The sequence below is a fragment of the Erpetoichthys calabaricus genome, chromosome 1 (genome assembly GCF_900747795.2).
Source record: "Erpetoichthys calabaricus chromosome 1, fErpCal1.3, whole genome shotgun sequence".
Taxonomy (NCBI): Eukaryota; Metazoa; Chordata; class Cladistia; order Polypteriformes; family Polypteridae; genus Erpetoichthys; species Erpetoichthys calabaricus.
This window is the reverse complement of record NC_041394.2, coordinates 52,720,666-52,747,693: the sequence shown is the minus strand read 5'-3', so window position 1 is coordinate 52,747,693 and position 27,028 is coordinate 52,720,666. Positions and strand designations below refer to the sequence as shown.

Genomic DNA, 27,028 nt, shown 5'->3' with positions numbered 1-27,028 from the left:
TTTAAATCACATATTAATCAGATCACTAGGACAGCATTTTTTCACTTAAGAAATATAGCAAAAGTTTGACCTCTTATATCATTGAAAGATGCTGAGAAATTAGTTCACGCTTTTGTTTTCAGTCGACTAGACTACTGTAATGCACTCCTCTCTGGACTACCCAAAAAAGACATCAATCGATTGCAACGAGTGCAGAAAGCAGCTGCTAGAATCTTAACTAGGAAAAGAAAATCTTAGCACATCTCTCCAGTTTTGATGTCACTACACTGGTTACCTGTGTCATTCAGAATTGACTTTAAAAATACTGCTTATGGTTTATAAAGCCTTAAATAATCTCGCTCCATCTTATTTTTTGGAATGTCTGACACCTTACACTCCAAATCATAACCTTAGATCTTCAAATGAGTGTCTGCTTAGAATTCCAAGAGCCAAACTTAAAAGTAGCGTTGAGATGGCCTTCTGCTGTTATGCACCTCAAATCTGGAATAGCTTGCCAATAGGAATTTATCAGGCTAATACAGTGGAGCACTTTAAAACACTGCTGAAAACACATTACTTTAACATGGCTTTCTCATAGCATCATCTTAGTTTAAACCTGATACTCTGTATATTCAATTAATTATAATTATTATTCATGGTGGCTTCAAAATCCATACTAACCCCTACTCTCTCTTCTGTTCTTTTTCCGGTTTTCTGTGGTGGTGATCTATGCCACCACCACCTGGCCAAAGCACCGTGATGTCCCTACATTGATGGATTAAAGACCAGAAGTCCACGTGACCGTCATTATCAAGTCCTTCCATGAGAACCCTGAATACCATGAGGACTGATTGAGGTCATTTATGTTAGGTAGAATGCCTAGAGGGGGCTGGGCGGTCTCATGGCTTGGAACCCCTGCAGATTTATTTTTTCTCCAGCCCATCTGGAGTTTTTTTTGTTTTCTCTGTCCTCCCTGGCCATCGGACCTTACCTGTATCGATGTTAATTAGTGCTGTCTTATTTAATTCTTACTTTGTCTTTTTTTTTCTCTTTTCTTCATCATGTAAAGCACTTTGAGCTACATTATTTGTATGAAAATGTGCAATATAAATAAATGTTGTTGTTGTTGTTATTCTTCTTTTTGAGAATTTTTATGATTTCTTCTTTTCAAAATAATTTTTTTTTTCATTTCTAAAGATTACCTAGTGTATTGGTCTTTTCAAGCCAAAGGTTTTTCATGGTTTCCTTTCTCTTGAGAGGTATTTTGAAATTGCAGGATAATTGCAGTTTTTTTATGCTTATGTAGGCTGAAGCAGGCCATTCATTTTAGGCTAATGCCATTTGGGGTGTGGCCTATTCTAGGCAGGCCAAGGTGGTCTGGTCTGGCTTTTGTAGACCTTAGAAGGCCTCACATGTTCTGTTGTTATGGTCCTGACTCCAGATCGTAACATTGATTGAGATTTTGTTTTATAATCCTTGACCACAAAAATATTACATTAATTACTCATTACATTTTGTGTTTTTGAAACACATGAAATTGTGGCTTAAGAGCAGACAATTATTATCTTCTAAGAGGAAATGACTACATGCTCAACATGCTCCTTTTCAGCCAGGCTCACCCTTTTCAAAATAAAATGTTGACAGAAAAGTCTCTTTGGTCAGATGTATATATTTTTCAAGCAAAAAGATGTCTGATGTAGATATTTACTGCTTTTAGACAGCATCAGCAGCTCAATCACTAAAAGCTAATGCTGATAACTAACTAAAGCAAGCTGAGTTCCTTTGACTTTAGTTTAATTAAACAATGGAAGTAAACAGACTTGAACAGACACTTCCTGAATTAAATTATACAGTTGTTTGAAAAAGCAAGTACACACTATGAAAATTGTTGACTTTTTCAACATATTTGGACAGGCAAACAGCAGATCTTCATTCAAACAGTGCTTAGAGTTTAAGATGATATACTTGAACAAATGACACATAAAATTGACTCTGTGTATTTATTATCATAATCTAAATTAACAAATATGTAGATGTGTCACATGGATAAAATAAGTACACTATACATTTATCACCACTTCAAACCCATAAGGTTAGAATCAGGTGTTTTGAGTTATGTCCCAGTGATTAGAACCTATCAGGGAGTATGCAGGTGGGCCCCATCTTATATAAACCACAGCTCTCTAGGGTCTGGTGTTCTCTTTGCTGTTGGTGTGTGTGGTGTCATCATGCCAAGATCAAAAGAGCTCGCTAAGGCCTTCAGAAAGAAGTCTGGGGATGCCTATGAGTCTGGCAAGGGATTTAAAAAGATTACCAAGTTATTTGAAATCAGTCATTCCATGTGTAAAGAAAATCCTCTATTAGTGATGTAGATTTGAAATGACTGCTAATTTGTCGAGGACTGGCCAGCCCAGCAAATTCAGCCCAAGACCTGACCATCTGAAACTAAAAGAAATGATCAAGAACCCCAAAATTTAACTGCAGGGATCTGCAGGTAATTTCTACAACAGCTGGCGTCAAAGTGCATCCATCTACAATCAGAAAGAGATTACACAAATTTGACCTGCATGTGAGTTGTACCAATGAAAAACCTTTGTTGAGTAAGCACGACTGTGCCAGTGAATATCTAGGTAAAGATCAGGCCTTCTGGAACAATCTGCACTGGACAGATGAATCAAACATAGAGTTGACTGAACACAGTATCAGTAGACATGTTTGATGCACACCCAAGACATTTCTGGAGAAGAACCTCATACCAACTGTGTAGCATGTTGGTGTAAATGTTATAATTTGGGACTGTTTTGTTGGCTCAGAGCTTGGGTAGCTTGCAGACATTGAATCATATATGAATTCTGCATCATATCAAAGTGAGTTTGAAGAGAATGTGAGGCCATTTGTCCAAAAGTTGAAGCTCAAATTGATCTTTCAACATGATAATTATCTAAAGCACAGTAGCAAGTCCTTGTGTTTTTCATTCAAGTATAATACATTACCTGCAAGCACTGTTTGCATGAAGATCTGTTGTGTGAGTGCTCAAAAATGACTGACAAATTTGTCAATTTATATGTAGTGTACTTACTTTTTCACATGATCAAGTTTTTGGAGCATGGCATACTGTATGTGCATATGTGTAGGACAGATCACTATTGTATAATATGACTGTGTTGGGAAAAAAGGCATGACAAAAAGACTTAGAAAAAGTTGACTGGGAAATGTCAGGCTTTCTTTAGAGGAGAAACAGAAGAGCAGTGAGAAGGAAAGATGATGCCAAAAAATGAGAAATCAAAAATTCTGATACTTGGAGTTCAAAAAATTTGAAAAGTCAAAATGAGAAGCCAATACAAATTTCTAATTCTACAAATTCTTTTCCCAAAATAATTTAAAACTGTTATTTTGTTTATTGTAGAATGATCCAAAGCAAGGATGTTAACTGCTACTCAGTGCCATCTTACATAGCCACAACATGATAACATCACAAGTAACAACTTCGGTGATCACGGGTCTAGCAAGAGACCTGACAAACTACATGGCTGTGCTCATGAGTGAACCATACAAAATGGCATCCTCCATAAATATAATGAGAGTCAAAATGGTAATGCAATAATATTATTAAAAGTAATAACCTGAACAGGAAAAGAATAATTCATAACCCTAAGTTTGCAAACATCACTTGTGACATCATGTCTGAAGGAAGCTAACAGGAGAGTTTTCAGCAGAGATTAAGGAAAGTCTCACTTTAAGGCTTATCAGGATAATCGTAAGACATTTGCAAAGGACAGTAGATGACATGTTAGATCATTCGCCAAAGTAGACTTTAGCTGAAGAATAAAAACGTAATAAGATCTAAAATTGTTTGGCTTGCTTAAGCACTACCTTCTCACTAAGTCTTTCTTTTGATCTTTTAAAGGTTAGGTGGTGTTTATTACAAAATGTTTTTTCTTTGTACTGTGAATGTAATAACATAAGGGTGTGTTGCTAATCAAATAGATTGTGCATCACATGCCGAGAGGCACACCATGTGCGTAGTTCCCAAATGGCAGCACCCATGATAATAAATATACAAAATGACAGCACCCATAAAAACGAGCATGAAAAGGTCAACTCCATGATGTCACCAAAATAGTGATAAAAATATGCACAATCATAAATAAAAATGAACAATTTATTAACATGTTCCTGACAGCTGCATACTGGTGAGGCAGGTTGATTCCTGCCTTGCTCTTCATGCTGGAGAAGTTAAGTTCAGGTTGCTGAGTTTAAAAAAAGTAGGTTTGGAAAATAAATGACTAAATGTACAGTTGTTAGTCAGTAATGGTGCTTTAACTGTGGTTGACTACCCAACTGTGATGCCTTCTGCCTGGAATGTCTTCCCATATTTAGTTTAATTGCTCACTCTAACCTGAAGTAAGAGAGTGTCGGTGTCCACATACTTGTGACCTGTGAAGGACTAGCAGCCCATCTTTAGCTGCTTTTTGCCTGGCATCATGGGATGACAATGCTTTACCACAGTGTGCAAAGAGTAATGTCACTTAGACCCTCATTCCATTATCATCTGGAGTACCTTCTGTGTGAAGGTTCTCACCAGATTTGAATTGATTGGTGTCTTTGGATAATCCCCATAGTAATGAGTATGGGTGTTTGCAGCTTAGCTGGCTTTGTGATACTGATCTCTACTGTGAGGCTTCAAAAAGACAATTTATTCACCAGCTCTCTGCATATAATTCTTTGGCTTTGGTAATGACCTACTCCTTCTGCTGTGAATCTGGTACAAGGCTACCACTAGTTCCTCAGCTTACACACAGTGGTGAACCTATGGCTTACTAAAGAATTAAATGTAGTTAGATGGATCTAGGAGACTATAAAGGAGGTGATAATAACCTGATCAGAACAAATGAAGTTAATACATGGGCAGTTAGGCCATGAATTTCGGGAAAAACATACACATAAAGATTAGAGCAACAGAGGATGGTTATCTAACACAAGTGATTTAAACAACTTAAGTTAAACATGACAGTTTTAAAATTAAGTGATGTCTCAGAGGCGGATTCTCCCTTAAATATTGATGCCAATAATAAACCAGGAGTCACATGGAAAAAAAACAGTCTTTAGATGCTTTCCCACTGCCGAATATTTTCAGGACTTTTTAGAATTTCAGAAACTTTTGTAGTACTGTATTCCCATTCTCATTCCTGTTACTTTTTTTAGCTCCTATTCCAGGGCAGATATGTTTTGTCCAACCAGAAACTGTTGTGGGTGTGGCTTGGGCAATGAATTGTTTTGATTGGCTGACCACAAGCAATGGCATCATCTTACAGATCTGTTAGCAATTTGAACTTTGGAGAGTTATTGGAGGGACTGTGGAGGGGTGGGGTCCCCAGTGAACTCCCAAACACGCCACACTTCAAACCACATCACTCTTCTTTGCATGTGGACACATATTTTGCATAAAGGTTGCAGTCCCTGTTGTGTGGTGGGAACACAAAACACGAAAGTGGCCAGGTACCACAAGTATCCCAGGACCTACATCATACAGAAACTCATTGTTTCCTGAAAACAAAGGTCGTGCGGTGGGAACATTCTTATTAATAGAATGACTAGGAATATGTGAGCATGAAAAAGGGAAGCAATTATTATTTTGCATGACATTGAGAGTATTATAAAGTTATTTGACAAGGAAACACACTAGTTAGTGTGTGGAGACATCAAAGCTTTGATAAGACTTGGTGGTTAAATTATGTGTAATGGAGTTCCCAATGGGAGGGACACATGGAGAATCCTTAAGGATTTGAAGACAGAGATACAGTGGCTGACATTTTGGGAAATTAATGGACACAATGGCGTGCTCTGGTCTGCAGTATTTGAGTTGTAGTTTGAGCTGCATGGTGGTAAGATGGTGCATGGGTCTTTCATAGTCAGTTCACGTGAAAAGATTGCTTTATTGATAAATACTGTAAAAGACGGGAAGGAACTTCTGAATAGGGGCAGTAGTATGATCCACCTAACATGTTAGACCCTATTAATTTTACTGCATTTGTTTTACATGGATCTAACTCTCTATATTTTGAAACACTTTTCTTGTATGGTGTATAGTGATAGTTTAAGGGGTCAGTCAGACCTGACCTTTTAATGAACATTCCTGGAACCTCCTGATGTGCTTCCAGTCCCAGTTCTAGACTTTTTTGTCTTGGAGGCAGTGGAAAAACCTAAGCACAACTCGCATAGATTCATGAAATGGAAGGAGAAGAAGCTGATTTCTGATATACTTAGGATATCAACTGTATATTATATATATTGATGAAAACTCCTTCCCAGTAGAAACAGCTTTTTGTGCATCCCCCCATTGTCTTTCAGAATTTTATAAAAATTTGGGAAGTGAAACCTCAAATAGCTTCACCGCTGGCTTATTCTTAACTTTTGACAGATATACCAGTAGCCAGGATTCTAATAATGGCGACTTACTGTTTTAATTCCTAATCTAATCTAGTCCTTAAATTGGAGTCTTTACGGGTTACAAATAATTTGGACTTGATCTTGAGATTATAACAAAGATGACCCAAACAAACAGTTGGAACACACTATAAAAGATATTTTCTGCTTTTAAACTTACAAGTAAGGTTGTGAAACGTCCTGAAAGCCATTTCCACGTGATTCCACATATAGAGAGCGCAATTCCCGGTGTTTGGCTGAGCAAAGACTGCGAAGAGGTCACCAGCATGCTCGAACACCTCTGCTGAGATAGAGCTGAAGGGAAAGGTCTCGTAGATGGCAAAGTCTACAAACAAAAAGAAGCTCATCTCAGCTACTGGACTCACAGATAATGTTCACTTCACTGCAGACTTCCTACCTGTGGTGATGCAGTTGAAATCTCGTGGCAACATGCCTGAAATCTTCCTTCCTTGGAACTCAATTGGACTTGCACAGTAGATGTCTGGCACTGTGGTATTGGTCTTCTGCAGCCAGTCAACCAGCCACTTCACTTTGCAGTCACAATGAAATAAGTTTCCTCGGAGATCCCTGCGTGGAGACAAAAAATGGAAAATTCTGAACTGGCACTGGTCAGAGCAAGTCACACCTTATCACGCATGTTTCGGCAATAAAATATATGGGACTGGACCTTGAATCACAAAATATCAGCCTGATTTGTTTGCTGCACTCATTTATTTATTGATAGGTTGTTTTCGTTACTGGTCCATGAAATATGCTTTAGCTGGTTACGGCACCTTAAGAGATGCCTCAGTTCTCAAATAAAGGACAGAAGAAGGACAAGTCACAAACTGAGAGAGATAAGAACTGTTTGTGTCTGCAAGGTCAGTAGGACTTGTGGAGGGCATTCACAACTTTGTTTAGTGGTCGTTATGAAGCTCCATTAAGGGGGGCAAACCAACACTACAGTACACGGTCAAAAGCATACAAGTCATAAGCACTCATGACAAACTGATCATAGAAAGAAATGTGTTGGCAAAAAAACACATTAAAAATTGTTCGTTACTCCTCCGTTTCTTACAAGTAAACTATTATTAGCATTTTAACATCTTGTGTTATTACTTTGTTATGCCATGACCTTTCATCCACTTAGCACACAATAACAAATCAGGAAAATGTTGAAAGTCAACATTCACATCAAACACTCAATCATGAAAACCACCTCACCACACAGTCCCCATGCCCCACTTCTCACTGACAGTGGTATCAAACAGTCATTCATGAAAATGAATCCCATTGACAGCAAACTTCAGAATGGGAAATCTCCAAACCAGTGATCGCAATCTTCTTTCATGAATAGCAAATAACAAAAGAAAATCAAGCGAGACCTCCAAAAAAGACCTACAAAACAAGTCAGTGTCTTACTGGCCTTCCCCTTTATAGGCCTCACCTATGGCAGACCTGACCCTCAGGCGACTGGTAGGCCTTGGCCTACATAGGCCTAAAATAAGACTCATGTCACACAGTTTAAAAGTAGTCCAATAATATTTTAAAAAAAGCAAGAATGCTCTTCCAGGAAGATGGAAACCATGGGAACCTCTAGCTTGAGAAGGACAAGGTCACCCAAAGATTGCTTAGTAGATGTTATGTTACAGCTAAGGTGTCTTCCCTAGCTTATGGTTGTTGTGCATTCTTTGTTTAATTTAAATTATTATTTTCCGTATCTTTGTTGTAATTATGCATTTTTCTTAATATTTTTTTGTTTATTTATTATTTAGTATCTATGTATTGTGCTATGTTCTCATCTTCCTTGAATTTTGTGGGTGGAACCCCAAGAGATGGGACCTCCCTGAAGAACTTTAACTTCAGAAGCTGAGAGCAGATCGCTCAGTGGTTCATTGTCGTTTGGAGTGTGCATCATTTACTGTGAGTATTGATTTTCTGGCTTCTTGAATTATTGATTTTTGTTCTTGGATTTTGTTCATTTTACAGATTTGGACTTGTTCACCTTGGTTGCCTTTTAGACAGGTCCTTTTGCCTTTTTTTTGGTGACATATCATCAGTTGTGTGCCTCAATGTGTTCCAGCGTTTTATTACAAGGCAGCCTGAGCTGACACCCTCAACTGAGGCAGGTCCACCCCAGGCTGATCAGACCTGGATGTGCATCTTATGGCAACATTCAAACTGGTCACTAGATAGCTCAAAGAGCATCATTTCTCTTCAGGCACAGCAAGTGATTGCTCCTTTCAGCTGCGTTGGCAAGTGCTTTAAACACCTTCCTATGGGTCTGCACTCCAAATTGTGTTTCCCTTAGGAGCCTTATTCTACAAAGCCCCTTCAACCCACCTCAACCAGGTTGGCATAGCACAAACTCTTCAGCTCATACGCCTCCTCCGCATCATCCTCCTATGGGACTGTTCATTCAGTGATGAAGACACACCAGCAGGAGTTGGACCACAGGATCATGTACTGCTGCTGGTTGGTTATTGCTGTTTCAGTTAGGAGTTCTCTGGACTAAATCAACACACATATTCCAGTCCTGAGCTGCATTCAATGAGCTTGAAATGATAGTCAAAGTATTAGCCCTACATTACTCTCCTTCCTGGATAAAGAATGTTATTTTTATTGTTAATAAATTTATTAGTTAAAAAAGAAGAACAAAAATCAGGCAAAGAAGGATTTGACTAAAAGGGCAACCCAGGGAAAAACAATAGAAGTCATAATCCAAGAGCAAAAAAAAAACCAGAATAACAAAAATTCACTAACCAGAAAAACATTACTTACAAATAGAATTCAATAAGGAAGAACCCCAAATTGGAAGAACCACTTGGGGGCGGTCCCTAAATAGTGATGTCAAGTTGGCTCCACCCACAAGCACAAGGAACTTGAGAGAACAATGCAAAATACCAAACAAAGCAAAAAAATGACAATATTAACAAAAATTACACAAATACATGTCAAATACTTTAAAATAAACAGAAAAAGTGTACAAAAATGTAAATACTAGATTAAACATCAATAAAGGTTCGAAACAGCCCTAGGCAGGGTGCCAGTCCATCAAAAAGCCCACTCACAAATAACTTAATGACATTAACAAAATCATCTATGAACATATTTTATTCTCATTATGTAAACTCAATGTCATGTGCATATCTTGAAACATACCTACAGATAACCATGTAAAGTTTACCCAAAAAGCTAGAAGAGTGAGCGGCAGGGTATTAAAAGCAGTTGTTAGGTCTCGCATACTAGTCTAATATGCAACAGATGGTTATACAAAACATGAGTATATTGTATACAAGAAATATGTTGTAAGATTTTTCAGGTAAGGAGACCAATGTTAGTTTAGTTAAGGTTTATATACACAATAATCATGGTGCTAGGAAAAGTTGGTGTATCGCATGTTGATTGCTACATGCAAAGGAGAATTTCACTGTACTCTATGCACATAATAATGACGGCCATTTAAACCTATTCTACTACTAGTACTTCTATAGGGCCAGTTTAGAATTTCCAATTAATCTAATGTGACCACTAGGGGGCAATCCAACCAACAGGAAGAGAAATGATGCCACGACCATTACAATTAAAATAAAAAAGAAGTTTATTTAGTCCTAACACTGTATTCTGTGACAATAATGACCCAGTAAACACATAAATCTGAGAGAGAACATACCTTAGCCACTTTAGACAGTTTGGTGGGACTGGAGTCTATTCTGGCAGCATTGGGCACAAGGCTATACTCAACCCAGGAAAGGATGCTGGTTTATCACAGACTACACTAATGTACATTCTCACACAGGGCTAATTAGAAGTCACACATATCTTTGAGATTTGGGACGAACACCAGAGATACTCAGAGAAAAGACAATGCAAACATTAGAAAAATGTATAAACTCTGCTCACTCTACCGGGTATGGGATATGACCTGCAGACACTCGATGTGTGAGGCAGAAGTACTAAGCTGTGTACTGCTGTGCTGTCCTGAAAGGGAACATGTAAGAAAAATATCATCTTCATCTAGGTCATCGCCTTGCTCCATCCATGTATCTACAGTCACCTTTCCTCAATATAACAAATCCAAACACAATTTGCTTTCTCTTTGCAGTAGTCACTCTAACAACATGTCATATCTCATTCCTGTGACATATTAAAACCTACAAATGATTTACTAACTTCTTAGCTTCTTATTTCTAAGGCATATCGACTTCTCCAAATAACCTGCTTACTTCTTCCTTTGATTTAGTAAATCATTCCTAAGATGCACTAACACCTACAAATAACAAGAAAAAAAATGTTACGGCATTTGACGAAAAAGAATGGATACGGCCACAGTGGTTAATCTGCAGAAGAAACATAACAAGATGGTATACGTAGGTTTATTATAGTGATTTGGTAGGAGATCATCAGTCTTCATCTGTAGGAGGACAATTGCAATTGCCATTAAATACTGAAATCGTTTCATGCAAAATGTTATACATGGACATTACATGTTTATAATATTGCTTTAATAAACTGCCAATAAAAACACATTAATTTGCCATAATCTGATCATAATGTCATAGCCATATGTCAGTATTAAATGGTCTTTAATTATCAAATTCTGCAAAATGTCCCTCCTTGATAAAATATCAATTTTATAACATGTAATAAACTAATGTTTGCTGATAATTAAGTAAGCTATGTTGTTAGCAGTAACAAGTGGGCTACGTAGCTTCAGAAATGCCCATGTTGTTATGGTTCAGCCTTGGCTTTAGTATCTTTTTGTTCTCTCTGTCAATTCCATTGTTTTTGAATTATTATTTTACATGTTTAGGTTGTTATTTTGTAGTTTTTGAATTTAATATCGTTATTGTTTAAATATTTACTATTTAGATAGATAGATAGATAGATAGATAGATAGATAGATAGATAGATAGATAGATAGATAGATAGATAGATAGATAGATAGATAGATAGAATTTATGTATTGTAGATATATTTCTTGGGCTTTGCCTTTTGTTCTGTGGGATGAACCTTAAAGAGGCGGAGCTAGCATGATGTCATTGCTAAAGGACCGCCCTTAGCCTATTTATTCTGGCAGAAAGCTGAGGACCGGCAGAGAGGTGATGCTGATGATTAAGGATCTGGTTTGCATGTATACTTTGATTTCTGTTTTCTTTTTTTTTCTTATTTTTTGCTCTCTCTTTGGATGCTACCTTTAGAATTTGGTGTGATCTGTTCAGCATTACAATGCTTATTAACTCTTTCTTGATTCTTATAGTGCTTTCATTTTCCCTGCTCTGACAGTTTATGTTCTTTGATTTCGTAATTTAATAAATCACTGAAATGAAGGAATATTGTATGATTTTTTTCTGTAAATGCCAGAGAGTTATGGTTATTCTCTCTCTTGAACAACATTTTTGAGATTTTTGTACTTTAAACACCTGGGCCACATTTTAGAGCCAGTGTAGGACAGAAAGCCTGCCATTTGAGTTTGGTGCCAGGCTGCCTAGGGTGAGACCTGCTTCTGAGGTTCATATTATCTGGAGACTTGCTCTGTCTTGTAATAAAAGACAATATAAGTTTTTTTTGCTACTTTGAAGTTGGTGTATCTTAACATATATTTTACAAATAAAAAATGAAAAGAAATTATGCTTCCAGTGGGCTCACCACATGGAGGAAGAGGCATAAGGTCTACTGTTATGTGGCCTGGATGGAGATTGAAGGCAGATGCCTTAGGGTACCAATCTCCAGCTACCGAAAGTGACTCTAGGGACATGGAATGTGACCTCGGTGGTGGGGAAAGGACCCAAGGTAGTGTCTATGTAGAGCCACTGCTCCTCCACATCTAAAGGAGCCAGTTGAGCTGATTCAATCATCTGATTAAGATGCCTCCTGGTGGCCTTTTTGGGGTGGTGTTTCAGACATGTCCAACAGGGATAAGACCATGGGGCAGATCCAGGACATGCTGAAGTGATTTTATATATACAGTACTGTATTATAAATCCCAGATCTGGATAAGTGACAGAAAATGGATGGATAGATGGTTGAATGGATGAAAAAAAATCAGCAACAGTCCTTCAAAATGCTTTGTTCCTTTTGAACAAGGCTCTAAAATTTTTAAGTTGCTTGTTTAATAGGAAAAGATGTGTTTCTACGAAAATAACTACCTTTACAAGCTCCACTACATTATAAAAAATCCTGCAAACATCTCTGCTTTGGAATGATAGAAAAAGCTGAAAAAATTAACTGTTGATGGAAGATTGCATCAGTGGATGTGGTGTTATGCATTGCCATCAGGAAGAACTTTACTGTCTCATTGAAAAAAAATGTCTTTCTGGTTTGCCACAAACTGCATACTGCTAGCATGTGAACCCAGCACTGCAGTGGTTATTTCTTTCCATTTTGTTTCAGCTAGGGTCTCTCCTCTGGCTTGTGTTTAAATTCCTTTATTATGTCCTTTTTGTTAAGTTTTTGTTGTTTTGTTTAATTTTGTTGCTTAGGTTGTTTATTTTTATTATTCTCTGGTTGTATTAGTTTTGTGTAGTATTTAGGTTCTGTGTAGCTATAGTTATTCTATTATGGTCTGTATGTTTTGTTGGTGGTTCCTCAAGAGGTGGGGCCATCTGTCCATCGCTAAGAGACTGCCCTCAGCTCTATAAAGGCTGAGAAAACAAGCAGTCCCTTGTGGTTCAATGCATGCGCTTGGTGGTTTTGACGAGTTCTCTTGTGATCATTTCTGTACTTTTGTGGAGTCCTGGATTTTGCAACATTTTTGTTCCATTTTTGGTCATTCTTTTAGATTTTGCATTGGGACTTGTTGCCTATTTCAGATAACTGCTCCTGTACCTTTTGTGCTCAATTAAAACACATTTTTTTGTTCAGAAAAGCATTGTGATTAATACATCATTTATAAAGATTCTTTGTTTGCCCTTTCATGACTGGCCAAGGTTTGACGTTTTCCTCCCTCTTCTAGTATTTTGCATTTTGACTGGTTTTAGAACTCTTTTTGCTAAAGACCTTATACCATTTCTGCGCACTTTCATTACAACACTTTCCTTACTTCCTTTAATCAGCATCTTGACTATTTTCTGTAATTTAAGATCTTGTTTTCCTGAATTACTGTTTTCATTTGGTCCAGATGTTCTTCTCTCATTTTGCCATATTTGTCTTGATATTCATATTCACTCAACTTATTTTTTATGGTTTTTACTATATCCTCTCATTCTTCTATGCACTAGCCTACTTAGGAATTAATATTATCTCATGCCCCCTAATTTTTACAATTCTTCCATGTGGATTAGATGAGCTGCCCCTTTGCCTCTTTATTTCACAAGTCCCAAAAATGCTTGCAAATATGTCCTACTAGGGGGTATTACCCATTAAACTTTGACTAGGGCAAATGCAGGATCTTTATAAAATAATGACAGGTTTTATTCTTACAAAATGCTCCGTTACATTGTGAAGGTCCAAAGAGCACAAAGGCATTAAGTAGTTACCAGCAAAGGTGTTCCTAAACAAACAAAGTCCCAATATAGTAATCCAAGGCAGAGCTGAAGGTCAAAAATCCAGATATTCACAATAAGCATAAGCACAGCAAAAAACTCAAGCAAACTCAACACTCAATAGCACATCTGAAATGAACCACCAGGAACTGTGGAAGACCCTGCAAACTTAAAGGGCAGAATGCAGTTTGTGACTGTGATTGACAGGTGGCTCCACCAGTTGGAGAACCACCCACCAAACACCTGGAATATAGCACAAGAATAGAAAATAAAGCTTACAATAAACAAAAGTAATATTAACATACCACAGAGTCTCAAATTGAACAAAATGACACAAAACAAGTCTTTGAAGTCCAGCCAGGGGAAATAGAACAGCTGCTTTCTGAACTCAGACCCCTAGGAATGAATAAAGTCATCAAGACTATCAGCAAGGCTGTAATTTCAATCCCTATGCCGGTGACTCTACATGGCTGATTAATTAAGTAGGTCCTTTTGTTTTATTCATTTTGTTTTGTTTTGCACCCAGAATGACTACTTTTGTATGAATTATTTTCACTTTGATTAAAAAGGGATGACTAGTTTTCTTAGTGGGACTTGCTGTTTTTCCCTTGACTACAACATTTAAATTCATAACCGCAAAACATAAATTAATTCCAACCTGAATGCCAGTCTGATATTCAATGAAGCAATTTAGAATTGCATGTCAAGATAACCTGCATGTCCTGAGGTTGAACAAGGAAAGTGGAACACTTAAAAAACATTCATCCGGACACGGGAAAAACATGTAAACTCTCCACAAAATCATCTCAACTCATATTTGACCCCAAGTTGCTCTAGCTGGGAGGCAGCAGTGATGTTCACTGCACCACTGTATCACCCAGTAAATTACCTTAAAATGTAATTATAAAAGTTCAAAGTTCAAAACATTTACTTTAGCAAAGTATCCCATAAGTATGCATATAGCTTAGATCTTTGTTAAACAGATTGGTCACATGCTGTAGGTTCCCATTTGATCCTTTATTAAAGTATTTTTAAGCCACCTTAAGCAAAACTCTGATGTTATTAGATTTTATTGATCAAGTTGTTATTTGACATCTTCAGGGCGCACCTCGTAACTTTGTAATCAAACTCAACTTTTACAGATGCCTGACATGTTTTGATGAGATCAAATTATAATACTGCTTTTTCACCTGAAGGGTATACATACAGGATATGTCATGGGCTGTAACTCTGTAGACCACCTGTTACTCTAGCAACTTAGACTGGTGCTCTCTGCATGGTCTCACCCACAGCTTTAACATTAATCCAACTGAAGAGTGAAGCCCAGTTCCACAAATCTTACAGTGTCCATATGTGTGAGGGTATGTTTTTTACAGCCAGATACAGACCGTTCTTTGAAATATGTTTATACTGTGACATATGCTTTGATTCCTCTCCAAACTAAGCCTAATGCTTACATATAGACACTCATGCACATATACACACACAAATGGTCGCGAGTGTTACTTACAGATCAGTTAATATGTCCAGATGTTTGAAGAGATCTCTGGGAAGAACCTGCAAGTTATTGTTAGCCAGCGACCTGAGAAAAGTGTGGAAAAATTCTAATTGAAACTTCAACAAAATGTAACAAATGACCTTTTGGTTTGGATTATCCCAGAAATCACTCACAAGTGAGTCAGGGATTTCAGCCCTCGGAAGGTCCGCTTGGAGAGGGACTGGATATCATTGTTCTCAATAAACCTAGAAAGATGTAAAGAAACAGCCATCAGCGAAACATAATTCAACTTGTGCATGTCACCTAATGTGCACCTCTAGTTCTGGAAGAGCAACTGTGACGGCAGGTTTTCATTCTAACCCTTTTCAGGAATTAGTGACCAGTTTTGCTGTTAATTAACTGTTTTTGCCTTAATTTTAATTGGCTTCCTGTTTAAGACTCAGACCACTCAATTATTTTATTTTTCCTTAATTAGCATCCAAACAATAATAAGATACAAAACAAGCCAACGCCTGAGCAGCTAAATTGTGTCCATCATAGAATAGCTGAAATTAATTCTTGAAAAGAAAAAATCAACACTTTTGGAAATGTCTGCTGTGGCAGAATTAGAGCACCAACAAGCCATGGAACTAAATAATGGGTTTAATTAACAACAAGCATCAATTTCTAATAAAGAAACTGGTGGGAGTGAAATCGGTTGAAGTTTGAGGCCTTGACCTAGCTAGTCATCTGTTGACTCACTTCATATCACATTTCTGTTTGGGTGCCATTAAAGGAAAAAAAGAAGCAATTTAGATGATGGAGTCAATGGAACTGCAATTAAAATGAAGGGAAAAGAAATCCATCCACCCATCCATTTCCCAACCCGCTGAATCTGAACACAGGGTCACAGGGGTCTGCTGGAGCCAATCCCAGCCAACACAGGGCACAAGGCAGGGAACCAATCCTGGGCAGGGTGCCAACCCACCGCAGGACACACACAAACTCACCAAGCACACACTAGGGCCAATATAGAATCACCAATCCACCTAACCTGCATGTCTTTGGACTGTGGGAGGAAACCGGAGCGCCCGGAGGAAACCCACACAGACACGGGGAGAACATGCAAACTCCACGCAGGGTGGACCCGGGAAGCGAACCCGGGTCTCCTAACTGCGAGGCAGCAGCGCTACCACTGCGCCACCGTGCCACGAAAAGAAATCAACTAACAGAAAAGAACTGTTCACTAATGAAGAAAGAGGATTAGAAGGAAAACATGCAGCCACAGTAGCACTCCAGGATTAGAATTAGGAGACCCCACTTTACAGTATGTTTAAAAGTCATTTCTTAAACAAGAAGAATATTTTTTGTGATACATTTTCATTCAGTAAAGGATTTCTATTGTAATTTACCAGTTACTTATACAATGTAGTGATCTAATTTATGTCTGACTGGGGTGCTACTGGAAGAACACAGGGCCTTAGAAGCATTAGATTAAATAGTTCGCAACAATGGGTAACCCCTGTTAAAGTGTTGGGCCTTCCTCATCTTGGTAGGTGGGAGTGTGGCGCCAAGCACACTATGGCTGATCCACACCAGGACAGCCTCTCCAGGGCTCACCTTAGGTCGTCTATGGTAGCCAAAACACTCAGAAGTGCAGAAATATCTGGAGCTGTTAGGGGAGGTTTTATGGAAGGCTCAAGGGCTTTCTGATGTCACCTGGAACTCCAGGATGTATCTAGAAGGAGTAACAAGGCCAATGCTACAGAGTCCTTCTCAGTCCACAGGAGGTGGAACACAACAGAGCTGGGAATATGACAATACAGTAGGTAAATGGACCACCCAATGGTAATAATATTGTCATGTGTACGGAGTACAGAGTACTTGAATGTTTGGCCAACATGCAACATGTTGCCACATTCTGACATTGTGATAAGCAAAAGTATCTCAGAGAGGGTTGATGAGGGCTTAGTAAGGTCATGAAGGCTTCAGTTTCATTGTTTTCACACTCATATGCTCTATACTATGTTCTTTACTATTGTTATACTTTATTTAGTTAAACAAACTCCAATATTTTGTGGTTACTTTGTTCTCCAGGATGGTCATTTGATTATGGTCAGCACAGGCACATCCCTAAAGACTACAACAACAAGTCCAAACATCCAGACACCTATCCATTTCACATCATTGTTATACAGCATATTCTTTTTAATGTAACAAAGAATTTCATTGTTTGTTGTAAATCTAATCTATCCATCCAACCACACATCCATTCATCCATTTGGCCATCCACCTACATATAGATTTTATACTGTTTTTACAAGGTACATTATATTTAATTTAAAAGAGATTTTTGTTGTTTCTTGAACCTCCAACAACAAATATAACACCAGGCCATCTCAGATGATTCTGCACTTATGGGGTGTATTGATAAGGGGGATGAGACAGAGGAGAAGAGTCAGGTGGAGAAGTTTGCTTCTTGATGTAAAGAGAATTGTCTGCATCTTAACATCAGCAAAACCAAAGAACTGGTTATTGACTTTGACTCCACCAAAGAGCCTTTATGTCCAGTCACTATTTAAGGAGTTCACTCTTATAAATACTTGGGGGTCCGCATCACTGATAGGTTGGACTGGTCTCAGAATACAGAGGAATGATATGAGAAAGGGCAGAGCAGGCTCTTTTTCCTTAGGAGACTGCATTCCTTGTGACATCATTTACACCTTCTATACCTCTGTAATGGCCACTGCGATTTTCTATACTGTGATGTGCTGGGGGTAGTAACATCACTTTAAGGGAGACCCACCAAACTAATTAAAATGCCAGGTTCTGTTATGGGTGCACTCTTGACTCTCTGGAGGTAGAAGCAAAAGAGAGAATTAAAACAAAACTGCATGTCATTATGAATAATGTTGCACATCCTTTCTGTGACACACAAACACTGAGAACTTTCAACCAACTAATTATTCAGCAGAAGTGTGTCAAGAAACATGACTGGGGCTCCTTTATACCAACAGCAGAATGTCTGCTTAATGCCTTTGTGTGATATACTGTATATGTCTGTCTTGTATTAAAATACATTACAACAAATGTGATGCACCATCTTTTGGAATGACAGATTTAATGCCCATGCCATTTGGTATTGGATTCACAAAAACAATGTTAATGTTTGTTGTGCACCATCTGTTGGAATGACAAGCACAATGCATTTTATTGCTCCAAATGTTTGTGATATGCCATCTGTTGGAATAACAAAGACATAGTAACTGGACGAAAACACAGATTCACAGACATTCAGACGCTCGTCCTTTAATTAAAGTGGAAGGGTGGTGACTTACAGATACTGCAGATGAGTCAGACCAGCAAAGGCGTCATCTGCTATCACTGAAAACTTGTTAGAGTTGAGGAGCCTGGAAAGAAATAAACACACAAAGCACAAATGCATGAGAAATGTTAGACTGATGTAATAACTATTTTTTGCTGCAGTTTACATGTGACCTTTCTAGTTAAAGCTCAAACCCTACAACAAGTAGAAATCTGAATTTGTAAGAAATGTATCCGTTCTTTACATACAGACAACCATTAGAAATTAACATTTTTTAGCTGAACAAAAGTGTTCTGATTCAAGTTTTCCTCAATGGTGAGATCCTAATTTATACTACTTCACCAACGGGTCACTGCATCGACTCATAAAGAGGTAAAAGTGATGTGATGAGCAGCTTGGCCGTTCTGTTACCAAGAATTATACCAATGGCGACACTAAAACTCCAAAACTGCACTTCCAGTCTAAATACAGTACTTAATTGAATGTAATTTATTAAACAAAGTAGGAATTTAAATACAAAATGTAATAATCAATAAAAAGAAAACTAACAAAAAATAATTTTCAAAAAAACGGCCAAAAGCAAAAAATAAAAGAAAGAATAAAATTAACAAGGTGACTTAAAAAGAAAACAAAAGAACTGTAAAAAGAAAAGAGCTAATTAACCAAATTCACTAAACAAAACCCATTTCTCAAAATCCTTAAAGAGATGCTCTACACATATTTTTAATGTTACTTACCCATGTTGTTTGCAGTGATGGCCATAAAAAATTGTTAATCTCTTGTTTTCATAGAAAAAGGACATAAAGTTCTGATAGAATTAGACGTAAACAATATCAAGTCTATGAAAAAATGTCACCTTACTCGTGTTGCATAATTGACAGGTCAATTCATGTAGTCATAGGCTCACAATATGCAAAATGAATGCTTTTTTTGGCTAAATCTTGTTAAATAAATAATTTGGGGAAAATGAAATTAGTCCAAAAACAGGAAGCCCCTTCACACGCTTTTGGATTGAAGACCTGCTTTTCATTCTCATTCACTGGTCAAGAGTTATGTCTTCAATTCTAAAGCGCCATCAGAAATTCAAAATTAAAAACATACTGACTTCAACAATAAAATTCACACACACACAAAAAAAACCCAACAACTATTGAAATGTATTAAAAACCTATAACAAATTCAACTAGTATTTCAAGGAAAAAAAACACAACCCTAGAAACAAGAGAAGTAATTACTGAGTTATGAATGAGATCCATTCTCAGTCTTTAAGTCGAATTTGTAGGTAACCTGGAATAGGTACATACGGTTCTTATTAGGCATCCATTAGTCAAATGTTTGTCTTGGTATGTGCTACTTATTTTACCTTTCTACGTATTTACACTGAACACAGTGTTAACACCTAACGTAATCTCCTTCTGTTGAAGCCACGCAAGGTTTTCATGAGCATCACAAAGTACTGTAGTGTCTGCATTTGTTATTACACATCCCCGGAAGGGTATCCTGCTGTGTATGTCATGTAAATTTTATCATCAGTCCTCTGCACATTCATTAGATGAGAAAAATGCATTCATTGGAGAAACAGTTGTGTGAACTGTCAATACGCACACCTACAAAATCCAACATTAAAAGCATTCAGTGATACCCAAATGTGCATAAACTCACGCTGAGAAAAATCTGCAAGATCGATATGTAAAGGCAAAGAAAAAACTGGGGGGATTCTGCAACTGAATGCTTACAGTATAATCAGAGTAGGGTGTGCTCATCTGTGTCTGCAGCTGGCTGTGCCCCAATATAAACAGGTCATCTTCAAATTTGTATAGGCTTTATGGCCTTCTGCTTGTGAGTTTGAGTTTTCTGTAACCCTGGGAGAGCAGTAGATCTGAAATCTAAAACAAAAACCTAAAATTATAGGTCTTAAAAAACCATAATAGCAACACTAAATTCCTTATATTGGGGCCAAGAAGAATCAAAACAAACTACAAAAAGAAGAAATACCAAAAGGTTTTATTAAAGACCAACTAAAAGAGCTGAAACACAACCAAAATGGGTCAATGCCACCGTAGTCAGCAGTGGCTAAGAGACGTCTAAATACTCCTCTCAGGTGACCGCGCTTAATGCAGCACCACAGAGTGATCTCTCATTAAGGGGTCTTATCCCACAACACAAAAAACAAAATTGAAAGTAAGGGACTGGCAAAATTAAAAATAATAAGCAAAACATAAACAAGGAATATGTAAGGGAGTCCAAGGGAGTGGGGAAAAATAACAAGGAAAACCAAAAGCAAAAATAGGGACAAAGCCTAACAGTTCAGGTTTCACTGATACTGATCTTATTTTCTGTTTTGAATACGTCTCCCCATCATCCACTGTCATTAAAATGATTCCATCCTATAATATCGCACTCTGCCCTCTTAGGTAACTATGAGTCCTCCAATAGGAAAATAACTGTGGGTGTTAAATAAGAGGTGAAGAGCCATTTTGGTGAGTATTGAATATGCTGAAACGTGGCACCAAGAAACATGGCTGGCATTCCAAAACAATAAACATTTATATCTTTTTTATTATTAAAATCGTGAAATTTACACATCTTAGTTTTTATTAAACTTCTTTTGTAAACTTTTTAAACGGTCGAAGGGTCACTGTTTCCCTTCCATAATAGTAAAAAAACAAAAATCCTATTCTACACTATGGCTCCCAAGTTGGTCAGAGTTTCGTACTGTCAAGTGAGTTTAAGACCATTACAAATGATTTAAGAAAGGAAAAGCATTGAGATTATCGAAGGAGATCATGAAGTGCAACCAGATAAAACTTAAATGCTCTTTATTTGTGTGAACTTTTACCATGAGACATATCATATATCTCTAGTTGTGTAAGTGGGAGTTGGTATGAACAATATTTTTGTTCCAACTAAATTGGAACTTGCAAAGTGCAAAATCCATTCCCATTACAATTGCGGTTATAAAAAAAACTCCATTGAGTTAGGATCTGAAGAATGAGAGCTCACTAGTGAAAGGACATCAGAGATGAAAGAGGATTTGGACAATATGCTAGGCAATGAAAGAATTGTTAACACAGCAGTGCACTGGAAATGGTTGACACTAACTTGGCCAATCCACCAGTTAAATCTTTAAAAAAGAGAAAACAAGATTCCTGAAAACAAACCTGAGTTGTCCAATCACCATAAAGGATGCATGCCTCTCGGGAAAGGTGAGCTTGGGTTGTGTGGTGGACGGCCGGTCATGGACCCTGGCTGGGATGCCCCTTCATTATATGCCCGTGGGGAGAAGCCATGAACGGTGCAATACCTCCCCCTGGATGCTAGATGGCCATCCCCTGGGTTGGAGCGGTGCCTCAGTTTCCTGCAGGGCTCCATGGGAATTGGAGTTGGGGGCAGCCCTGTTGGGTCCTGTAGGCGCCGCCAGGGGTGGCTGCAGCTGGAACTCCTGAGCCCTTGTGGGCAGTGTTTTCATCACACCCGGAATTACAGCCAGAACTCAGCAATCAAGCATCTGGAGCACTTCTGGGTGAACTATAAAAGGGGCCAGCAGCCACCACTCGAGGAGCTGGAGTCGGGTGGGAGAGGACGAAGCTCGGAGGAGAGGAGTGGAGGCAGTGAAGGAAGGCTGGAAATTAAAGAGGCCCGGACTGAGGGTGATTGGTGCAGGGGCACTGGGTTGTGTGACTTTTACTCACTGTAAATTGTAAATAAACATGTTGTGGGTTTGAACATTGGTGTCTGTCTGTCTGTGTTGAGGCTGATCTTTCCACAGTTGACATTTCTGGTCAGACTTTATCCGACTAAATAAACAGCACAACTTCTGGTCCAGGCTTTGGTCTTGTCACATCTGAATTACAGCAACTCACTACTGGGAGGAGGACCCACATGTGCTATCAAACCACTTCAGGTGGTCCAAAACGCTGCCGCCAGTCTTGTATTCAACCAGCCATGATGGGCGCATGCCACTCTACTCTTCAGGTTGCTACACTGGCTCTCTGCAGTGGCACACGTTAAGTTTAAAGGCCTTAATACTTGCCTACAGAGCAGTCAATGGGTCAGCACCTGTGGAGACACTGATGAGGTGCTATGCTCCTTCTTGCCCACTCAGGTTTGCCAGTGAGCAGCGTCTGGTGATGCCATCGGCATCAAATCTCAATCCAGATGCTTTTCATGTGTGGCTCCAAGTTGGTGGAATGAGCTGCCCACCTCCATCCGAACTGCCGTCCCCCTTGATGTGTTTAAGAAGCAATTGAAAACCCTACTGCTCTGTCAAATGGTGAAGAAATGCTTTTGCTCTCTGGATCTGTCATTGTTAATTGATGATTTTTTGTTAGGCTGGCTTTTATTGTTTAAATATCAATTATTAATTGATTTTTTATTCTTGACAATTTTTCATTTTGTATATAGCTCATCACTTGTGGTGATTATCTTTTGTAACCTTTCAAGACTAATTATGTTGGCTTCCTTTGTATGTCACTTTGGATAAAAGTATCTTCTAAGCTATTCAAAGTAAATGTAAACGGACTACCATGTTGATCATCAATCCTCGTCAACAATAACATATTCTGCGCCCCCCAACCCAGACATGTATTCCATAGCAACTCTGTTTCCATTCATCAGTACTTTTAAACAATACACTCTATGTACATCTTCTTTTCTTTTTTTAATAGAAATGTTATTGATTTTTAATCTTTAAAATAGTAAAGTGGAGTTGGGTTGTGTCTGAAAAAGTATAAATTGTTTATGTGAACAAACTCTACAGACAGTTAAAAGTTGAGGATGGCATGGAGACAGAGCTCTAGACAAAAAATGTATAATTTGAGGCCAAAACGACAAGTAGTACTTCAGATTTTGGCAGTCTGCCTCACAGCTAGGCATAATTTTCTTTAACAAATACCGCAGAACTGGATCTTTTCTAATATCCAAGTGGATTTGTTTTTGCCGACCCATCTGTCCATCTACTGGACCTGCCTGCTGTGCAAGACAGGAGCGAACCCACTCTGGCATATCAGTTCATGGCAGGGCACACTAATATACACACCCTGTTAAAGTCACCAGTTAGCATAACACACTGGCCCTGGTTTTTGATTGGGGGGCGGGGGGGGGGGGGTATATGTCAGAGCACCTGAAGAAAAACACAACCAGAATGTGAGAACATGTGCGTCCAGGCCTGGAGCTGAATCCAGCCACCAGGAGCTCTGATGCAGCAGTACTAAGCATTGTGCCACCCTATCTTTTCTACATAAAATGATTTTAATGACTTTATTTAGCCTTTTATTTCAACGCTACATTAAATATCATAATTTTTTTTTCTGCTTTTTAATCTCCCAAAGTAAATTGGGCTTGGGTTTTGTCTATAAAAAAAAAAACAAGCTCTAGAGACAGCTGAAAGGGAAAGATAATGTGGTGGAAAAAAAATGCATAATTAATAAATCAATAATTTGCTGGGAAAAATACCAAGTATTACTTAAGATTTTTGCAACCTGCTCCTGAGCTAAGGTGTCATTTTTATTTAACAAAAAATGTAGAAATACAGGTTTCTTTTGACCCGTTCTATTAGATTGGTATTGGGCTGGCATTCTGTGCCACCCAGTGTCAATACATATTATCTCAGGACACCTTCTGGGATTACATCATCCTGGCAAGTGACTGCTTCTGTGTAACAAAGACCCCCCCTTTGCACCAGCCAATGAGAAGCAGCACTGAGTTCTTTCCACTGCAGCACAGACGGCATTGAAGATCAGCACGTTGCTTACCATTGATACTCACAAGAGCACCAGGAGGATTTTCCCTACTTTGCTTCAGCCCATCAGACCCCTTGACATTTGTTTAGGTAAATGGTATTCATCTCCTATAGCTTACAGGTAGCAGTCTCCTGGCCATGTCCCCTCTTGGCTCCAACCGTTATTATATTTTCAGATAATAAGTGCAAAACTTGTTATTAGACCAAGGGGCAACCATGGCAGATAGCCTACAAGAAGGTCCACTCTTCACGGAACTAAGCTGCTATGGTATTTGGGACAGAGGATGCACAGCCCCCAGCCCTCCACACAAACAAGGTGTGCAAAGTACTATGAAATTCCAAATTATATGGCTGCCCAACATGCAGAACGTATTAAACAATATAACTTCATTTTGTTTAATGCATTACCAGAAGAATCAATATCAAATCTATACATTTCCTTAAATATTTAAAATATTTTGCTTATTGGGACAGGAAGATGTTATATGGTTGCCATAACTCTTGACTTGCCAGACTCATGCGCCATGTAGGGTTTTTTCTGACTAGCAGGATTACATAATCCATCTTCCACTATCATGGCAGACATTGCTGTTCAGTCCAATGAGCCCCAAACATCATTCCTCTTTGTGGAGCAATTATCTTTTTTCAGGTAAAGGTCTACTGGTGGGGTGGCACGGTGGCGCAGTGGGTAGCGCTGCTGCCTCACAGTAGGGAGACCTGAGGACCTGGGTTCGCTTCCCGGGTCCTCCCTGCGTGGAGTTTGCATGTTCTCCCCGTGTCTGCGTGGGTTTCCTCCGGGTGCTCCGGTTTCCTCTCACAGTCCAAAGACATGCAGGATAGGTGGATTGGCGATTCTAAATTGGCCCTAGTGTGTGGTGGGTGTGTTTGTGTGTGTCCTGCGGTGGGTTGGCACCCTGCCCGGGATTGGTTCCTGCCGTGTTGGCTGGGATTGGCTCCAGCAGACCCCCATGACCCTGTGTTCGGATTCAGCGGGTTGGAAAATGGATGGATGGATGGGTCTACTGGTGAACCAATCCTGGCTAGTGTTATTACTCTGTTTCCAGCAAATGAGAGCACCACTAAACTAACAGCCACCTTAGATACTTGGTGTTGCTGGTATATGAGTCCACTCTTTTATATGTCAGGGAATATCTGATGAATTGGCTAGATGGCTGCCAGGCTCCAATACCAACCTAACAAAGCTACCAGTTGTCACAATTCAGCCCCTACTAAACCCATGTGTCCTGCATGGTTCTAATGAGTATCACCTTCCAGCCCTGAGCCTCATTCTTATTTTTGGATCCATATACTCACAGAAACTGAAGCAGGGGCAGGTGGGAGAAGGCGCCCTCAGGGATCTCGGTAAAGGCCACATTCACCAGCGTCCTGTGGAGACACACAGCAGAAATAGTCAGACTTCCTTCTTTCCAGCATCTCTTTTCCGAGACTTGATTTAATCATGGTTTGTGAAAGTGGCATCATGCACTATGACCCCTACGACTACTAGTTGGTATATTTTGCCATGTTAAAGGCACTAGAATTCGGATGCAGATCCATCCTAGCTGGTTGTGTACAAACCTGTTTAAGTCTCTTAAATTAATTGTTCACACCTGTGGAACATTTAGGTTAAGGGTCAGTATTAGAGGGCATCATCTCAAATCACATCAAGCAAAGTGACTAAACAACACACACCCACTCTCCATCCAGGCCATTTACACCTAATTTCTTGGTGTGTCACACACGTGTACCTGGCCTCAACAACATGTATACAGCAGCAAGTGGTTTCTAGGTCAGAAGAATACTCACAGGGAGATGATGCCAGAAGGGAAGACCTTCGGGATGGCTCTGGAATCAACACAGAAGGCACTGTCCTTGGTACAGGAGCATGATGGAGGGCAGCGGGGATCCTTGGGGCCCCTCCTGGCCTCAGCAGGACTCTGCAGACAGATGAAGCACCAGACAACCCAGCAGAAGAAGCAATAGATCCCCAAGGACTTACACGTGTCTGCCATCACTGCAAACAAAACCAATGGGGGTCTTATTGTTGTTCCGCGACAAAAGGATAAGGAATTCCCTTGCCCGTGGCTGGCGAAGGTAGGAGAGATGATGCAGGCGGCCCCCAGGTGTGAGCCTGCACTCTCAGCTCGACTAACTGATTGCAATGCTACCCACACTGAATTATTAAAGACCGCTCTTTGAACAGCCCTAGACTGAGAGCAGCTGAGCTCTGCAGCAGCTGCAAAGAGGGCGGGGGGGTAGAAGGAAGGGAGGGAGGGTTGAGGGGGAGGGCCGACAGCAGTCCCTTGATGCGCCTTGATGAATTTCTGAGTGCGAAAGGGTCAGTTGCGGTGCCGCTACAGCAGTGTGCAAAGCACATTAGTGGGCTGACTCTGGAATGACTGGCGGCTACTCTGAAGTTAGGGTGAGGAGAGTTGAGCTGAAGAGTTAAACCTCAGTGACACCAAGCAGAGTGAAATTCAAACTGGACACACCAGAGTGGAGCCAGCAGACCCCTTCTAACAGGACACTCCATTATATAATGCTTTATACAGTGCTTTTTGATTGAGCCTTCCATGAAATGCACTATTAAATAAAGA

The 27,028-nt window shown here is 39.2% G+C and overlaps 1 protein-coding gene across 1 annotated transcript in view; it reads right to left on the bottom strand.

Annotated features, from left to right (window-relative positions):
- lgi3 (leucine-rich repeat LGI family, member 3) overlaps positions 1-26,673 on the bottom strand; it is a 30,774-nt gene extending 4,101 nt beyond the window's left edge. Inside the window, exons 1-7 of the mRNA XM_028793402.2 lie at positions 26,238-26,673; positions 25,746-25,817; positions 18,705-18,776; positions 15,561-15,632; positions 15,400-15,471; positions 6,824-6,993; positions 6,587-6,751 (exon numbers count right to left, since the gene is read on the bottom strand). Coding sequence (XP_028649235.1) covers positions 6,587-6,751; positions 6,824-6,993; positions 15,400-15,471; positions 15,561-15,632; positions 18,705-18,776; positions 25,746-25,817; positions 26,238-26,443 — 829 coding nt within the window. The 5' untranslated portion in view covers positions 26,444-26,673. The remainder of the gene's footprint in view (positions 1-6,586; positions 6,752-6,823; positions 6,994-15,399; positions 15,472-15,560; positions 15,633-18,704; positions 18,777-25,745; positions 25,818-26,237) is intronic.
- Positions 26,674-27,028: the final 355 nt, after the last annotated feature.